This window comes from Trichoderma reesei, assembly GCF_000167675.1.
Source record: "Trichoderma reesei QM6a unplaced genomic scaffold TRIREscaffold_3, whole genome shotgun sequence".
Classification (NCBI taxonomy): Eukaryota; Fungi; Ascomycota; class Sordariomycetes; order Hypocreales; family Hypocreaceae; genus Trichoderma; species Trichoderma reesei.
In genome coordinates, this window is record NW_006711150.1 from 1,195,191 (window position 1) to 1,211,569 (window position 16,379).

The 16,379-nt window shown below is 52.9% G+C and overlaps 5 protein-coding genes across 5 annotated transcripts; 2 read left to right on the top strand and 3 right to left on the bottom strand.

Annotated features, from left to right (window-relative positions):
* Positions 1-3,582, top strand: TRIREDRAFT_56278 (uncharacterized protein; the record flags this gene model as incomplete). The annotated part of the gene is made up of 1 exon (XM_006962673.1): positions 1-3,582. A coding segment is annotated over one exon (3,582 nt), but the record flags the coding sequence as incomplete, so codon positions are not given.
* A 441-nt stretch (positions 3,583-4,023) lies between these two features.
* On the bottom strand, positions 4,024-7,133 carry TRIREDRAFT_104421 (uncharacterized protein; the record flags this gene model as incomplete). The annotated part of the gene is made up of 5 exons (XM_006962899.1): positions 4,024-4,676; positions 4,764-4,860; positions 4,931-5,470; positions 5,542-6,074; positions 6,143-7,133. 5 exons carry the CDS (start codon positions 7,131-7,133, stop codon positions 4,024-4,026), a joined length of 2,814 nt encoding a protein of 937 aa, XP_006962961.1.
* Positions 7,134-7,872: 739 nt separating this feature from the next.
* On the bottom strand, positions 7,873-8,818 carry TRIREDRAFT_104422 (uncharacterized protein; the record flags this gene model as incomplete). Its single annotated transcript, XM_006962900.1, has 2 exons — positions 7,873-8,555; positions 8,725-8,818. 2 exons carry the CDS (start codon positions 8,816-8,818, stop codon positions 7,873-7,875), a joined length of 777 nt encoding a protein of 258 aa, XP_006962962.1.
* Positions 8,819-10,678: 1,860 nt separating this feature from the next.
* TRIREDRAFT_104423 (uncharacterized protein) lies at positions 10,679-11,250 on the top strand (the record flags this gene model as incomplete). The annotated part of the gene is made up of 3 exons (XM_006962674.1): positions 10,679-10,939; positions 11,043-11,078; positions 11,146-11,250. The coding sequence occupies 3 exons, from the start codon at positions 10,679-10,681 to the stop codon at positions 11,248-11,250; spliced, it is 402 nt and encodes a 133-aa protein (XP_006962736.1).
* A 917-nt stretch (positions 11,251-12,167) lies between these two features.
* ace1 (transcription factor) lies at positions 12,168-15,823 on the bottom strand. The gene is made up of 4 exons (XM_006962901.1): positions 15,421-15,823; positions 14,389-15,192; positions 14,099-14,325; positions 12,168-14,032 (listed from the first exon to the last, which is right to left on the bottom strand). Exons 2-4 carry the CDS (start codon positions 15,121-15,123, stop codon positions 12,793-12,795), a joined length of 2,202 nt encoding a protein of 733 aa, XP_006962963.1. The 5' UTR covers positions 15,124-15,192; positions 15,421-15,823; the 3' UTR covers positions 12,168-12,792.
* Between the last annotated feature and the right edge of the window lie 556 nt (positions 15,824-16,379).

Here is a 16,379-nt window from a genome sequence, read left to right on the forward strand (position 1 = left end):
ATGGAGGCTCAAGTTGTTCCCGCTCTGCAAAGAGCTGCTGAGATTGGAACCCTCTACGATGCAAAGAGAGATGAGTTCCTCAGCGCTTCACTATTCCCTCAAGGTCTGCCTTCTAGTCATGTGTCGACACAGCCAACCCCCGGCACGGAAATCACCGTCTCCAGATGCGCTTCCTATGGAGACGTGTTCAGAGATCTCCGTATAGACGAAACGACTGCGGTCAACATTCTCTCCGGGACACTGCGTCTCCAAGGAGCAGCCATGTTCCTCCGAGACTTCGAAGTTGGCGGAATGGTGCGCGCTGCCATCATCCATCGACTCTCTACAGTGCAGCAGACCCTCACCAGCCTAGGCGACACCTTCAAATCAGCTGGCGATTTGGCCCCCTTGAAGACGGAAGACTGCACTCACGTCGTGATCGGCATCAAATGGGGCCTGCAGACTGTTGTGGCCGCCAGCTGCCCCACGCCAGGCAGAACAAGTTCTCTTAAAGCTGAAGAGGCGACCTTTGAACGGGATCTGGAGGTTTTGCTGACTGCCATTGAGTCCGCCTCCTTTACGCCGCAGACGGCCTCTCCCAGGCTGAGCTCTCAACTGGAGCTCTGCAATGAGTTCACCATCTACAGCGATGCTTTTGAACAGGAGGGTCTACCGATGCAAAGCGTATCCGAAGTATGCGACTTCATCCGCATCGTACCCGACCATCTTCGGCAAGCAAACAGCGGCAAGGGGTTCCCAGTCGCATATACGTTGATGCCCGTCACGACGCTCAAATACATCATGCCTCTGCCGCGCGAGCTTCCGTACAACTCAACGTTCATCAGGCCCGATTATCTGGCCAACTTCATCCATGTCTTCGACGATATCGTAGCTTCCGCAGGCAGGCTTCGCAAGTATCACAACTACTTGGCTGGCCACATCATGTATGTCTCCAAAAGTCACGTTGATGAGGTTTTGGCCTCGATTGTTCTCCTGGAGGAGGGCAAGAGCCGGCTCACCGAGCAACTGTTCAACTGCTTGTCGGACGTGCGCCATGGCAGGCAGGATCCCTCAGTTCTCTTCGACCTTCATCGTCATGCGGCCCTCAGCGAGCCCACACCAAGGCAGCTCTCTGACCTTGTCGGACAGGAGACCGAGAAGCTCGACTTCATTGCAAGTGTCATCTCTCAGGGGGCCAACTACATAGGCCACAACGGACTTTCTCTCGAAAGGGTCCAAAAGGCCTACAAGGACGCTCAATTCTACGTCTTTCATTTTGATTCCGCCTCTATGAAAGGCGATCAATACTGGAGTGACAACCTGGCCTTGTTGCTCGAACTCGTCGGACAGCGAGATGAGCGCCTACCCGTCTTCATCATGGACCACGACGCGATAGGCTCCGACGCCTGTGTTGGCAATTCACGTATTGCACAGTACAAGGGCGGCGAAGTATGCACAATCGATATGTTGGAGTATCGCCAGTTTGTCTCCTCGAAATGCTTTGCTCGATGCTCCGGCGCAACACTTGATACGAGCAGGTGTCAAAGACCTGTCAAAAGACGCTTTGTCAAAGTTCCCTGCCCGAGTCCTGGGTGTGATTCCGGCCATTCTCATCAGTGGACTTGTCCGAAGTGCTTTGCAACCATCGAGTATGGCTTCAGCGACGACTTCTTCTACTGCGAGTGCGGCCGCGGACTCTTTAGTGACTACGAGTTCAAGTGCAACGATGCAAAGCACGACGCTGGCTTCAAGACGTATGATGTGGAACAGCTTCGAAAACTGCTGGGCAAGTTGGATCAAGATGACTACATCAACATCCTCATTCTGGGAGAGACCGGAGTGGGCAAGTCGACCTTCATCAATGCCTTTGTCAACTACCTGTCTTATTCCACGCTGGACGAGGCCAAGGATGCCGACTCGCTCGCTTCTGTCATTCCTTGCTCGTTCTCTCTTCAGACGATGGACAGGGAAAACCCGGAGTTGGGCATTCAAGAATTCAACGTCAAAGTTGGTGGACGTGACGATGAGGCTGACGGATCGACGGGAAACTCGGCAACCCAGAAGTCGGCCGTGTATCCCGTCATGATCGGGGCAAAGGCGTATCGCCTGATTGACACTCCTGGCATTGGAGACACCAGAGGCTTGTCTTACGACAAGGAGAACATGGCCGATATTCTCAAGACCATCAGCTCTTATGACAAGCTGCACGGCATCCTGGTGCTTGTCAAGTCGAACAATGCACGCCTAACCGTCTTGTTCAAATTCTGCCTCAAGGAGCTCCTCACGCATCTACACCGGAGTGCTACCAAGAACATGGCTTTTGGCTTCACCAACACTCGCATCTCCAATTATGCCCCTGGCGATACGTTCAAGCCGCTCAAGGCTCTCCTTGACGAGCAGTCGGATATTCCCATCTCTCTCTCGACGGCTACAACCTACTGTTTTGACTCGGAAAGCTTCCGCTACCTTGCTGCTTATAAGCAGGGCATACCCATGGACAACGAGGAAGAGTTTCGTCGAAGCTGGGACCACTCAAGCAAGGAGGCCCATAGACTCCTCAACTACTTTGCGTCTACTCAGCCACACCCTGTCACCAGCACACTGAGCCTGAACGGGGCACGAAAGGTGATCCTCGAGCTGACAAAGCCCATGGCCAGCATCTCGGACTCGATCAAGAAGAACATCAAGTTGTGCGAAGACAAGAAGATGGAGCTGAGTGATACACAGTTAACAGCAACCAAGCTTCGCAGGAGGCTGCGTCTGGAGAGAATCCAGTTCAAGGCCGTCAAGCTGGACAGGCCTCGTACGGTCTGCAAAAACCCCGACTGTTGCGATTTCAAAGACAGCGGTCTTGATGATGGAGTTGTCGTCACCATATACAAGACGCACTGCCACGCTGAGTGCTATCTTAGCAATGTCACCCAAGATGTCGTTGCTGATCCCGGCCTCATCAACTGCTGGGCATTCAACGGCACGAGTAATTGTCAAGTTTGCCAACACCGATGGCAAGAGCACTTGCACGTCCTCTACGAGCTCTTCGAGACCAAGGTCCAGGTTACAGACAAAGAGATAGAGAGGCAGCTCAAGGCCAACGCGGACGACGTAACCCTGCGCCAACTGGCGATTACTACACTTGACCGAGACATTGCAGAGTTCAACACAGAGTTGGATGAAATCCGTCGTGCGTCTGCCCGATTCTGTCTGTTCTTGAGAGCAAACGCCATCACCGTCATCAACGACGCCACGCTGGACTACCTGGACATGCTCATTCAGGACGAGCAGGGCACTATTGAGGCCGGCAGACAAAGAGGATTCTGCGTTGACGCCAACAAGAAGCGTCTTCAAGCGCTCAGAGAGGATAGAAAGATCCATCTGGAGCTCGTGGAAACCTTCAAGCAAAACATGGCTCATCCGACCTGTCCCGAGGACATGCTGCTCGACGAGCAAGGAGTCGACGCCCTCGTCAAGAAACTGTACAATCTGAAGCATTTCGGCGCCAACTTGAGGCACATCAAGTATGTCATTGACTCCTCCATCGAAGACACGTACCGTGAGCGGCCTTATCGCGTGCCCACTTTCAACTTTCGCAAGCAAGTCGCAAGTCACCGGACGCCACGCCATACGAGCCAGCGAGGGACATGGCAGGGTTCGGGTGAAGGGTATTTCCATCAGACACAGCACTCTGTGGGAAACGCGGTTGGATTTGAAGGTCATGGGTATCCGCCGCTTTCGTACGCGGATGCTACAAAGTCGATATCTCATCGGTTCAAGTCGTTTTGGGAGAGGAGCATTGCACGAGGACGGGTGAATTAGCATAACTGGCGCGAGCTTGCCTCGTCTGGCTTTAGAATAGATGAACTACATCATAGGTAGTAGCAATGAGATCGTGTACCTCTGCACTAGAATGAAAACGCCACAAGGCTATCATGTATAACTTCGAGATATATATAACGGTATAACAGTGGTTCTCTTGGCCTCCTAAACTACACATGTAAAGCCTTATTTGGCCCTCCTATTCCTTTGCTCACCTTACACAGACATTCATCAACAGCCATGTAAGAGCATAGACGTAATGACCAAGAAGGTCCGTCGGCGCGACCACATGCCCGCCATACGCAGTCCTGTCATCCTCTTGTTGAGAGAGTGCCACACCTGGCCGAGATCACAAGACTTGGCGTCGGGGCAGAGATTTCGAAAGACACGAGCCATGGCATCAGGTCGTGCGATTGTCTCTGCGGCATCCGCTGCGAACTCAAAGTTCACCAGGGCGTCCGGATCATCAGGGCGGCAGTCGTTTGACATGACGCCCAGCTTGACCAGGTAGATGATCACGGCAGCGAGACCAGTCGCCAGGGCCGTGGACACGCTGTTGGGCGACGCGCACTTGAAGTCCGCAAAGCGCCTCGTGAAGCCATCCACAAAGCATTCGTCGTCGGACATGCTGTATCTCGTTTCACTCAAGGGGAAGTCAAGACCTGGAAAGAGGAAATATCTACCCGAGTGCTCATGTCTGTTGTCGTCGAGGTCGAAAATGTCGTTAATGAAGAGGCTGCCCTTAGGATAGGCGTTGAATATATCAATCCTGTACGTAGAGCAGAACATGAGTGCATTCTCGTCTTGAACCCTCTTCAAAGCGCGGAGCACTGTAGAAAGAGACGGGATGTCAGTATCGTGACCAGTATCTTTCTTCCTTTCATCTGATACTCGTATGATATAGAAACCAAGCCTCGCCTTTTTAGCCCATTCCACACAGCATCACAGCCTGGAGAGGGAACGATACTTACTTTTCTCCTTTCCAGGTCCGTCCTGAGCCAATACGCACATCATCAGCCGTGGCATAGAGATGATGGTGGCTTTCTTCGCCAGAGCAGCTTCAATAGCCTATCGAGCAAGTCATCAGTATATGGCATTTCCTCGACGGTATTACCAAGGCGGTCCTCTCCTCTCTTACCTCGGCCAAGGAGTCTGCATCCAAGATGAGACCAGCTTTGGGAAGTCGAATGGGGTATATCTTGGCCATTGGACACACATGCAAGATGAGGTTCGCCATCACCGTTCCGTCTGACCCTGACACGAACGGTGGTAGGAATACTTCACGCATCTGCCCATCCTCAGAGTCCCAGTAGTCAAAGCTTTTGCCTATCAAACACTGGTTACGCAGCGCCTCGTCCATAATGTCGACACCGTCACCAATCACGGCGATGACGACGTCCTCCCCTGCTGTTGATGCCGACGTTTGACGGATTGCTGTCCAGTTCTCTTTCAGCGGGCGCGAAAAGTAGGACGAGCTCTCCAAATGTCGACGCAAGTCTGAGTCGTAAGCGGAATCCGTGCCAAAACCTCTTCGAATAGGGGGGGCGAGAGACTCCCGCCTGTTGTTTGATTTCGTGACCGCTTCTTTGACTATGACCTCGATCCCGGGCGAGTTCTCGGCCAGCTCTTCTCGAAACTGTGCAATGGCTTGCTCGATGTGATCCTCATCGTCACACGTCTTCAGCTTTGGTCAGCTTGTCAACAGACACTAGCTGATGAGTGAAGTCTTTTTAGCCCAGAATCACTTACCCCATGACGCTCAGGCTTGAACAGGTACACTTTTTCAAGGCCCAGAAACTTGGGCAACCCTTTCTCCCTGCTCCATGATTGAAGTACAGGGGCTTTGCCACTCCATCTCAGCCACAGTTTTCTCAAGGGGTGTTGATTGTTGTGAGGGTTCCTTTCTAGCCACTGTAAAGACGCCTTGTAGATTGCTTCAGAGTCCATATCCTCCCTTTGCCAGTCAAGACTTTCGACAGATATCTGGCTCAGACACCGCTGAATAGAATTGTCTGGGCTGATAGAGCCGTCGACGGATAAGTTGATGACATGGCGAACCCCTTTGGCGTGAAGCCAGCGGAATATGGGGGCCATGTCCTTCCGAGTAATATATTCTCCGACAACCTCTCCGTGTAGTCGAATCTCAATTGACGGGAGAATAACGGATTGAAGCACGCTATCAAGCTTGATGCCAGACGTGCTGTCTTGTCCGAAACGATCAGTGAAGTCTTGCCAGTTGATGCTGGTAGGCAAGTTGTCGTAGTGAAAGCTGATTTCGATATCTAGAAATGGATGCATGTCAGTTCAAGACTACAGAGTCAAGCGTTGAGTTTCCCAGTTAATAGCCTACCGTCGACATTCTCCCCATACAAAAAAGACGTGGCCTCGCGATGGCCTCTCGTCCTCATGTAGTGCTTTTTCAGCAGCAGTGACATCTCCTGGAATGCCGTTTCCTGTAATGGGTTTTCGCGGCATCGTTCGCCATTCATGGATTGCGCGAGCGTCTGATAGACTGAGTATCCGTTGGCGTTGCGTATCTCGAGAAAGCTTGTCTGGCCCGATCCGCCGCCCTTCTTGATGACCTGGTCGTCTCGATCAATGAGCATCTCGACGACCTTGAGCCCCTCAAGATGGCAGTGGTGGAACGATGCGGCATAGTGCATGGGCGTGTTTCCGTAGGCGTCTTGTGCGGCGAGCTGCTCGTCCGTGGCATGCTGGATTAGAACTTCTGCTGCTTGAAGATCCAAGTGCCTGGCCTTTTCAAAGAAGGTGTGTAACGCTGTCCTGTTGGCGACGGAACAGGTCTGCGCAAGTGCCTCGTCAAAGTAGCGTTTAACGACTGCGCTCCCGCTTTCGTTGCAGATGGAATCAATGTGTAGGAACAGCTCATAGGACTGGTCCTTGATGGCCAGATGTAGAGGGTTGTATCCATCACTGTTGAGGCCGATGAAAAGCTCGGGAACTTCGTTGACAAGCTTGTCAATGATGATAGGCTGGGCTCTGCGGACCAGGTGTGGCCTCAGTCTGATCAGGTCAACAACCACATGAAGGAGATTTCCCACGTCACAGTCAGATATCTGGCCAGCGGATGCGCCGTAATTTGACCAGAAATCGGCGACATCGACGTTTGGGTTAGTGATTGCGTCCTCCAGAGCTTGGACTGTAATGTAAAAGAAATTCTTTTTCTCTTGGAGTAGTTGCCCTGGAGGCTGGGCCCTCATCGTTGTTTCCGGCAGTTCTGCCAGACATTCCTTCGATTCTGACCCGTTTAGAGGTCCCAATACCGCAAAGTCGTCAGTCGACGGTGTATATACAGGCAATAGTCCTTCCTGCCAGTTCATTGCTGATGGCCCAGATGCTGTTGAGAATGCCACAAATGGAACGACACGATGGGCAGTGTGTCTTTTATATTATATAGCTACGAGACTCGTTGCAACTCTCTGCTGAACCGACGCTTCTAAATGCTCTGCTTTGATACAGCAAATATGACAGGTGCAAATAACTACAAGCTTGACCCCCATATACAGCCAGGGACGTCTCTCCGTCATTGCCTACCTCAGCTGCTATTGCCAGAAATAGACTATGTAGCACAAACAATGACATCGTGACTGACAAAGAGGTATCTTGGCCAATAACCAGACGATGTGAGCGGGGAAGGCTTCTTTCATCCAGCATCGGAGGCGCGTATAAACAAAGACAAGGGGGAAACAGCTCGTACAAACATCACGTGGGCATACATGCCCTTGAATCAGAGAAGATGTGCGAAATGAGCCACAAGGCGGCAGGCCTCCTCTTATTCTTATTTTTGTTTAACATGTTGAAGTCATACAATGCTATGGATGCCTTGCCCCCCCTGAAACGAAGTTGTGGCAAACATCTCGAAGCTGGTAGGAGGTCGAGACCCAAGAGCCAGTAATGATAATTTCCTCTTCCTGCTTGTAGCAAACGAACCAAAGGATATAGGTAGAGAATGGATTATCGTCTCATTGATGTAAACGCAGGGCGTGGAAAGCCTGATCTTGCTCCACCTCTCTCCTTTTCCGCTGCTGGAGCACGTCACCCATCAACCAGACCACGTCTTCAGTTATAACACCCAACCCTCTGCCAGATCCATCCAGATTTCCATACACGTGCTCCGTCACCACTCCAGCAAGCGTCCTGCACATCTCGTCCGCTCGCCCAGCCCTTTGTCTCAGCCAACTTGGCAAGCAGCTCCATCAGAGCCCCCCTTGAATCCCCATCCAAGCCGGCCTTGGCCCCCAAAAGCTCAATGTCCTTCTTCGCCAACAACCCGCAAAGATGCCGCAGTTCGGACTCGGGACTCATGGGCGAGCAGCTAATCTCCGTGGCAAATCGACCTCGCAGTCCGGCATTGGTCCTCAAGAGAAGATCTACGTCGTGCGTGTATCCGGCCAGGACAATAACCAACTTGCCATGATAGCGCGGCTTCATCATGCAGTCGACAATCTCGCCAACCGCGTCACACGCAAAAGAGTGCTCGCCGCTGAGCCCGAGGCGATATGCCTCGTCAATGAACAGGACCTTGCCGAGCGACCGCTCAAACAGCTCAACCACCCTGGGCCCAGTATGGCCCTCGAACATGCCAATGAGGTGCGTGGCGGAGCACTCAATCACCTCGTCGGTCGAGAGGAAGCCCATGTCGTAGAAGATGCGGCCGAGGATGCGAGCAGTGTGCGTCTTGCCCGAGCCCAGCGGGCCCTTGGAGAGGCCGGATGGGCGTGACAGATGATGCTGGGCTTGGACTTCGGCCAGTTAGTCAGACTGTTATCATTCACAAACGCCTCAGCCCCCCTACGCGAGCCGCGATCCCATTCAGTAAGAGACAAAAGCAGTCTTCAAGGGATGACTGGTGGCAGAACCTCTCGAATCCGGAGAGGACGATGGAGCTCCCTCTGTTTGGCCATGACCTACATAATGGAAAGTCTGCAGGCACTTCGGATCCATCAGTTATTGATGAGGCAAAGTATTGCCAGCGTAGTTTTCCTATAGATCGATTGCATGTCATGGCGATGGAGGAGGAGTGTCATGGGAACGTCAGTCTCACCTGTTAGAGATATATGTCGTTAATCGTCGTCCTCAAGCGCGTCGTCATGATATCCGGGGTTAGGGTAGATGGGTTGACCTATAGCCCGACATCACATTAAATCTTGTGAACGCCTAGTACTACAATTGTGATATGACTGGCCCGTTGAACCCGAAGCACCATCCTTTCCGTCGACATATCAAAGTAGTTCAGCAGTATGACTGGGTGCAACACGGATGTTGATGACCTTGTCATTGGTGATGATGGCTGGCTTGTTGGAGCATATAAGCCGGAGCGACGGGCAAAGCAATGAGCTTCATCACAGGTCTTCGGCACGTCCCCCTATGCTACGTCAACATCGCGTTCAACAGACTACCTACCCCAGCACGCCCGCACATAAAATCCCCAGTCACCCCTTGCCATGTTCAGTAATATCGTGTCATCCTTCTCCTCACATGCCCGTTCCGACCAAGCGAGCAGTAGATCGGTAACCCAGCATTACCCCAGCCAAGTTTAGCCAAAAGGGCAGGAGGTTCACAACCAACTCTCAACAACCGGCGAATTGTATCATCAAATTTCCTGTTTACCCATATTGCCAAACCACATGTAGCCTGTTGTTCATGATGTCCTATAGGGCTTCTATGACACTATGGAAACTTTTCCAACATAAACTAGGGCCAATCGAGCATGCCGCTCCTAGACAGTTGAAGATCAATCGCGGCTATGTTTATGCTGGAGTAAGGATGAAAAGCATCGAAACGGGCGTAAAGAAGGCTGGATCGTGGACATAGGTAGCTTCTCGTCGGCGAAGAGTATTCCACACAGGGACTTCCAATGTATGTGGGTTTAGGCAATTCGCATGGTAGGGCTGCGCAAAGTATTACATCGAACATGTAACAAGTCGGAGTTCCGCGCATCATGTGTTGTCATCGTGCATTTTGCTCTCCGCATTGAAACAATGGCTGTCAATATATGCAGCTTACATGCAGTCTTGTCATATATGTGACCGCACCGTTGCAACAACATCAGCTCTTCTCGATGCCCTTGAGCACGAAGCATGTAGGATAGCATAAGGTTGACGATTAAAGCCGGAGAAATAGCTCATGGATGATCAAAAGGGTCAGATAGTCTAAGAATACCATTGCTCGGTAATACCCGAATGGATCGCCATTGAGTCAAAGTCGACACGATCAACTTCCGTTTGAAGTTAATGCATCGTCCAAACTCGACGCATCACTACCTACCTCATCAACGCTCTGTCCTCTTGGGGCGCGATGTATCTCCGCATCTGACTTGGCGAATACAAGACAAAATAATGTTTTCTGAAGTCCACCTAACCTCAATTACCTTCTTGTATCTCAACTGGTTTGATTGTCTGGCCAACATTTAGCAGTATTGAACAGCTACCTGTTTGCACTGCGGCTTCGACTTACAAGGTATCCCCTGACCAACATTCAACGAGCTCCGCAACTAAGGCAATACCTACTAGCCAAGGGACAAAGCTTCTTGCTCCTACCTAGCCTTTAAACCACATAAGCTTACTGTAACCTTCCTCTTCAAGAGAATATACTCCGGCAACAACATCCAAGATTTGTCCGCCAGCAGTCGGTGTAACTCAGTATCCGGGGCATCTCACGATGTGACTTCGTCCACATCATTCGCTCTATACCATACATCCAAACGTATAAGCCATATCATATAGACCCATAAAGGGATACTCACATATATAAACATACATCATCCTGCCATCCTCACTCATCACTCACCACCCATTACTCCCATCTCCTCACCAAATAACCTCACCCAAACCACACAACACAACAACAACAACAACCGCCCACCATGCACTTCACCACCACAACCCTCACCACCCTCGCCCTCGCCCTCACCGCAACCGCCAACCAGCGAATCTGCTTCCCCGTCCCCGGCGAGCCCGCCACCGTGCCCCAGGACATCCTCGCCCTCGACCCCCAGACCAAGCTCGCCTTGGCCGCCGACCTCTGCAAGCAGTTCACCTACCCCATCGACGGCCTACAGACCTTTGTGACGCCCCTCGAGGACGGCATCGAGGGCTCCGACGGCAAGCTCTACGGTCTGCAGGTGGTGAGTTTCCTCGAAATAAATCCAGCTTAACATGATTTATTTCCATACAATGTGTTTTGCGCAAGGGGGCCAATGCTGACTTTGGGACACCAACAAACAAAAGTCTCTTCACGAAATCCTTACCGAGGCCCAATGCAACGTGAGTCCAGTTCCCCCTCTCCTTCAAAAAGCCGACCAAAAGGGGCTCTTTACTAAACATGAAATAGGTCGATGCCAACGCTCTGGTCGGACCTGAGGCTTGTCCCGGCGGCGGCCTCCTGATTCTCAGCACTCCTTTTGAGCAGTGGACGTATCTGACTGCCCTCAACTGAGCCGGGCATCACTCAGCTTCTGAAAACCCCGATGGAAGGGGGGAAAAGGGGCTCTATATCCTGTCACCTAGTGAAAGAACAAATCTCGGAAAGAAGAAAAGAAGAAGAAGAAGAAAAATACAAAATCGCCCAACTCAATATCGTCGGACATATCGTGGGCTAACCCCAGTACCTCTCGTGCTCCGTTCCAATCATGGATTTCCCTCCCACCCTCAACAGAGTCATGACCCAGTCCAGGAGGAGTAGGTTGATCAATTACACAGAGGTACGCAGCAAAGAGGAAGTTTACATTTTCGGCTATTTTGTCGTTACCCTCTTGCCAGGAAACTTTCCTATCCCATCCATCCATCTGTAGTTGCAGTCACTTATGCAAGGCTGCGTATATGGAAATAGAGGTAGTCTAGTCAACAATAAGACAATCCGATATGGTGTAGTGGCTAACATCGCTCGCTCTCACCGAGCAGCCCTGGGTTCGATTCCCAGTATCGGAGTCAAACATTCATTTTTTGCCAATTTCTTCCCCTCCAAACCTCACGACCACCACCACCATGATCACCATTAAGATCCTCTTTCCCTTGACAGCCCAGTATGAAAGATTCTTCTCTTTTTTCCCCCTCTAGCACTCAGGCAACCCGATTTTTAGTTTGGCCAGCCTATATAAATACATGTTGTTTCTTGAAAGGAATCAAATTAGCCATATATTCTGCTATTGCCAAGTTGAAAGCATTCTTACTTTAGTCACCTACAGTAGCTAGGTACTAGCGCAATAAAGCCTCGCCCACGACAGGTTATCAACCACTTCACGTCGCCACCCTCCAACGAGTCAAGCACATCCCCATCTGCTTAATCTCAACATCCGATATGGTGTAGTGGCTAACATCGCTCGCTCTCAACCTTCAGTTGAAGATCCGAGCAGCCCTGGGTTCGATTCCCAGTATCGGAGAACATCGTCTTCACCTTTTTGAAGTGTGGCACACATTCATTCTTTTTGCGTGTAGGCGTGGCAAACGAAGGGGTTTTCTTTTTACCTTCAGGTTTGCATTAGACCGACCTAATTACTTACTACCTACCTACCTTACCTTACCTTACCTTACTTACTAGGTACCAAGGTACTACCTACCTTACTTTCACAGCATGTCACAAGGTACACCAGAAAGTGGGATAAATCTTCTATCATTCTTCAAGAGTGTAATAAAAGTAAACCTTTACCCCCACCAGCAAGCTGTCAGTATCTTGAAAGACGGCTGCTGGCCCATGGCCTCAACTCAAGCCTGCTGCTGTTCCTCCTCCAGGGCCCATACGGCCAACTAATCCGCTTGTTTCGATGCAAATGAAGCATCCGTTCTCGTGCAGATGAGAAGAGAAGAAAATGAGGTGAAAATGAGGAAAACAAAACTCTTTAATACACAAAGGCAATCCTTTTTCAATGAACCAACGGAAACCTCTTCATGAAATCGTTAAAAAGAACAAGTGGTGTAAGCGGCGAGTGGATAAGCGTTTGCAGCATCTTGTGCAGTAGTCATTGTATGTGTCGCAATCTTTTTACTCTTGAAACCCCTGGTAGTCGAGGTTGCTCCAATCTATTTGGTTGAAGATGTCGGGCTGTGTGGTCTGGGAGAAGCCGAGGTTGGCACTTGGCATATCGGTAAACAATGACTGGAACACATCCGTCTTGTCGACCGTCGCCGGGAACAGCTGAAAGTCGGCGCCGTCTGCGGCGTACGACTCGTCAAAGCCTTCATCAACCTCGCGCAGCGAGGTCGGAGTGTACAGAACTGCATTCTGCTGAGCATTGGGGGAGAATTGAGGCTCGCCCAGGATGGGAACGGTGGTGCATGGCTCCTGCTGGACGTGGTAGACCGGCATTTGCTGGGGCATCATCTTGGTGTACACCTGCTCAGGAGTGGGCAGCTGGGCAGGAATCTGAACATGGGCGGCGTAGATGTCCTCATCGTTGATGATGAAGGTGGAACCGTTCTGGTAGGGAGGGTACTGCTCGTACGAGGAAGCTGCAGAGGCAGGGGAAAGGTTCTCGAGACCCAGGTCCATGGCGTCGATGGTGTTGGGCTGCGCGCCGTAGGTAGCGAGCCAATCGTCATCAGCCGGATACATGGGGAAGTCGGTGGACATGACCTGGTCTTGGGGAGGCGTGGGAACGCTGTAGCTGGGCGTGGAGGAAGGCGTAGACACGTTGGCGAGAGGGGGGGTCTGCTGGGCAGTGGAGCCATTCTGGCTCGGTGCCTTCTTGCCGTTGGTCTTGGTGCGGACATAGGTCCAGCCGTGGGCCTTTTCCATGTGCTGCTTGCAGTTCGACTCACGCTTCGACTTGTACGGGCAGGGCTTGAAGAGGCATTCGTACATGGCCGGGGCGTCCGAGTGCTTGTCGTTGATGTGGCGGTCCATTTCCTTCTCGGTGGGCCAGCCGTACTCGTGGTACTTGCAAGTGGGGATGGGGCACTTCCAGGGACGAGAGTGAGTCTTCTCGTGCTTGGTGAGGTCGCAAGGGCGCTTGAACTCCTTGGTGCAGCCGGGCTCGCGGCACTTCTTGGGCGCCAGCTCCTCGGGGGTGGCGTTCTTCTTCCGGCGGGCCATGGACCGCATAATCTCCTCCTCGTCCTCACGCTGCTCGCTGAGGGAGCGCTTGAGCGGCGTAGGGGATTCGGTCATGTCGACAATCTTTCCGGTGGCCATTGAGTAGGCAGTGCCGTCCTTCTTGACGCGGATGAGCTCAGCAGGGCGGCCGTTCTCAGCGACGCCGCCATAGAGGCGAACCTCGTCAGATCTTGACGGGGCGTTAGTAGGGGTGGTCTCGACGTCTACGAGAGGTATCAGGCATGGTAGTACGTACGGGTCAATGTCCATGTCGTCGGCAAGGCTTCCCTTTTCCTTGATGGCGGCCAGTTGCTTGCCGTACTGGTAGATTTGCTCCTTCAGGTCGATAAAGTATCCGTTAGTGTAAGGCCGGTCGCCGGGGCGAACTTGTTCGCGGTCGGTGAGATATTCGACTGTCGCTTGAATGCATCGGACGGACGTGAGGCAGAAATCAAGGTATAAGGCGGCGGACTTGGCCTTTTCCTTTTGACGTAACATCCGATAAGCATCACCCCAAACACCGTCATCAGTCAGAAGTCGACTTACCGGTGCCATGAAGATCAGGGTCTTCTCGAGATCTCGCAAGCAAATGATTTCCTTGGATCGGATGCGCCGGGGCACGTCTAGGACGATGGGCTCGAATTCCTTCAACGTGGGCTTCTCCAGCAGAGGGCGGAGAGTGTGTTCGCGGATGCGGTTGACAGCGCGGTGGCTGAGGCTGGGAAGCATCGCGGTGGTGCTCGAGGCGGCCGACCTTGTCAGGGCGGAGGCCTGGGGCTTCTTTGTAGAGTCGGCGGCGCCAGCCTTGTCGTTTGTCGAGACGACTGAGCTGCCAATGCCGCTGTCGGAGGCGTGGTTTCTGGTGCGTCGAACAGAGCGAGGGCGCAGGACCCTTCGCTCAGGCTCTTGTTTGTTCATGGCGGGGTCGACGACGGGAGGTTCGAGGAAGCCGCGAGGGACGGGCAGGCTGGTGTCGCGAAGGGGCTTCGGCCGAGGGCTCTTGTCGGAGAGCGAGGCTTTGGAGAGGGCCTCGTCGATATCGTTCAGAGTCATGGCAATACGACGACGGCTTGCGTCGACGACATCATCAAAAGCCGATTGAGACCTCGTGAGAGTAGGAGGGACGAAGTCGCCGGCAGCAGATGAAGCGCTGGGAGATGTAGGAGAGTGAAAGGTGGCACCCTTGCGGAGGGTCATGGTAGTCTTAAGAGACAGGCCATGTTCGCAGTCGGTTCCGGGACGAGTCACCGGTGTCCTTCTGCGGGGGTTCGAAAAGGACATGGCGGCCGAGATCTGTGTTCTTTTCCTTCCGTGGGTGGGGAAGATGTATGAGATATGGCCACACGAGTCCTAACAGTGCAGCGGCAAGCGGTTAGCTTCCCTTGTCGATAGAAGAGATGTTGCAATGAGGCTCTTTGAAGGGGGGGGGGGGGGGGGGGTCGACAGGTGTGAGTCACAAGCCCGAGATAGACGAAGGCTATGCAAACACCGAAGAGGAAACGGCAGAAACCGAGGCGCTGAGGCCAGCAGGGAAGAGGACAGGACAGATATATGAATAAAGAGAAGCGCAACCCATACCAATTAGCTGACTCAACGGGGACGGGCGGTCAAACCAGTGGCGGCTCTCAATGCAAAGCTGACAGGGTCCAGACAATCGATCTCGAACAGAAGCGACCACCAATTGTGTATCGCGATGGACGAAGACGACAGTGGCAGAGCAAGCAGACGCTACACGAACGACGCTGGTGCCGGAGGAGGATCGTCTCGAGATGGAATCTGACGAGGAGGAGGAGATGGCAAGGAGGCGGAGAGATGTGGGAAAAAACTGCCTTGACAGAAGACGGGGCGTAAATTGGATATATGAACGCAAGGACTCGGCACCGACGGGGGGTGGGCAGACGAGAGCCAGACGAGCAACTGAGACACTCGAGGGAGTGGAAAAGAGAAGCGGAGAGCCGGGGGGCGTGTGCAGCACAGGAAACTATGTACGGAGTACGGAGTAGTACCTGTCTGTGCGGTGGTGGAGGAGCAGGGGAAAACGAAGAGGACAAACGACAAACGCGACGATGCTGCGGTATCTGTACTCTCGTACCACTTCGAGAGGCCGCTGGACGAGGAAGAGGGCAACGGATCGAGTTGTCGAGGAGGAGGAAGACGAAATGTCGAGGAGTGGAAGCGAAGCGTGATTGATTAGAAACCAGGTCGCTCAGCCCATCGCAGGCTGCTGCCTAACCCGGCGGCCCATTTCGGCATAGCGCGGGGGTGGGCTGAGGCGTAAGCGCTGCGGAGGAGGCGTATCCCTGCTGGGGGGAGGTCGCAGACGGTAGGGAGAGCCGCAAGAGTACCTGCAGCACTAACAGCCGGCCAGGAGGGCACCAGCTACAGCGCTCTAGCACCGCGCCGTCGCAGCACCAGCGACCGAGCCAGCGCGCACCGTTGCAAAGCGCTGGAGGAGGTGCTCCAGGTGGCGGACAGCGCCTGCGAGCGCGGCTTGCATGGCGGGCATGAGTCGCTGCGGGCGGCCGGTTGGGGGCCGG

Coding starts and splice junctions, on each gene's coding strand:
- ace1 (XM_006962901.1), bottom strand. CDS start 15,123: ATGTCCTTTTCGAACCCCCGCAGAAGGACACCGGTGACTCGTCCCGGA. Junction 14,326..14,388: donor CCCTGATCTTCATGGCACCG/GTAAGTCGACTT, acceptor TTACGTCAAAAG/GAAAAGGCCAAGTCCGCCGC. Junction 14,033..14,098: donor GACGACATGGACATTGACCC/GTACGTACTACC, acceptor CGCCCCGTCAAG/ATCTGACGAGGTTCGCCTCT.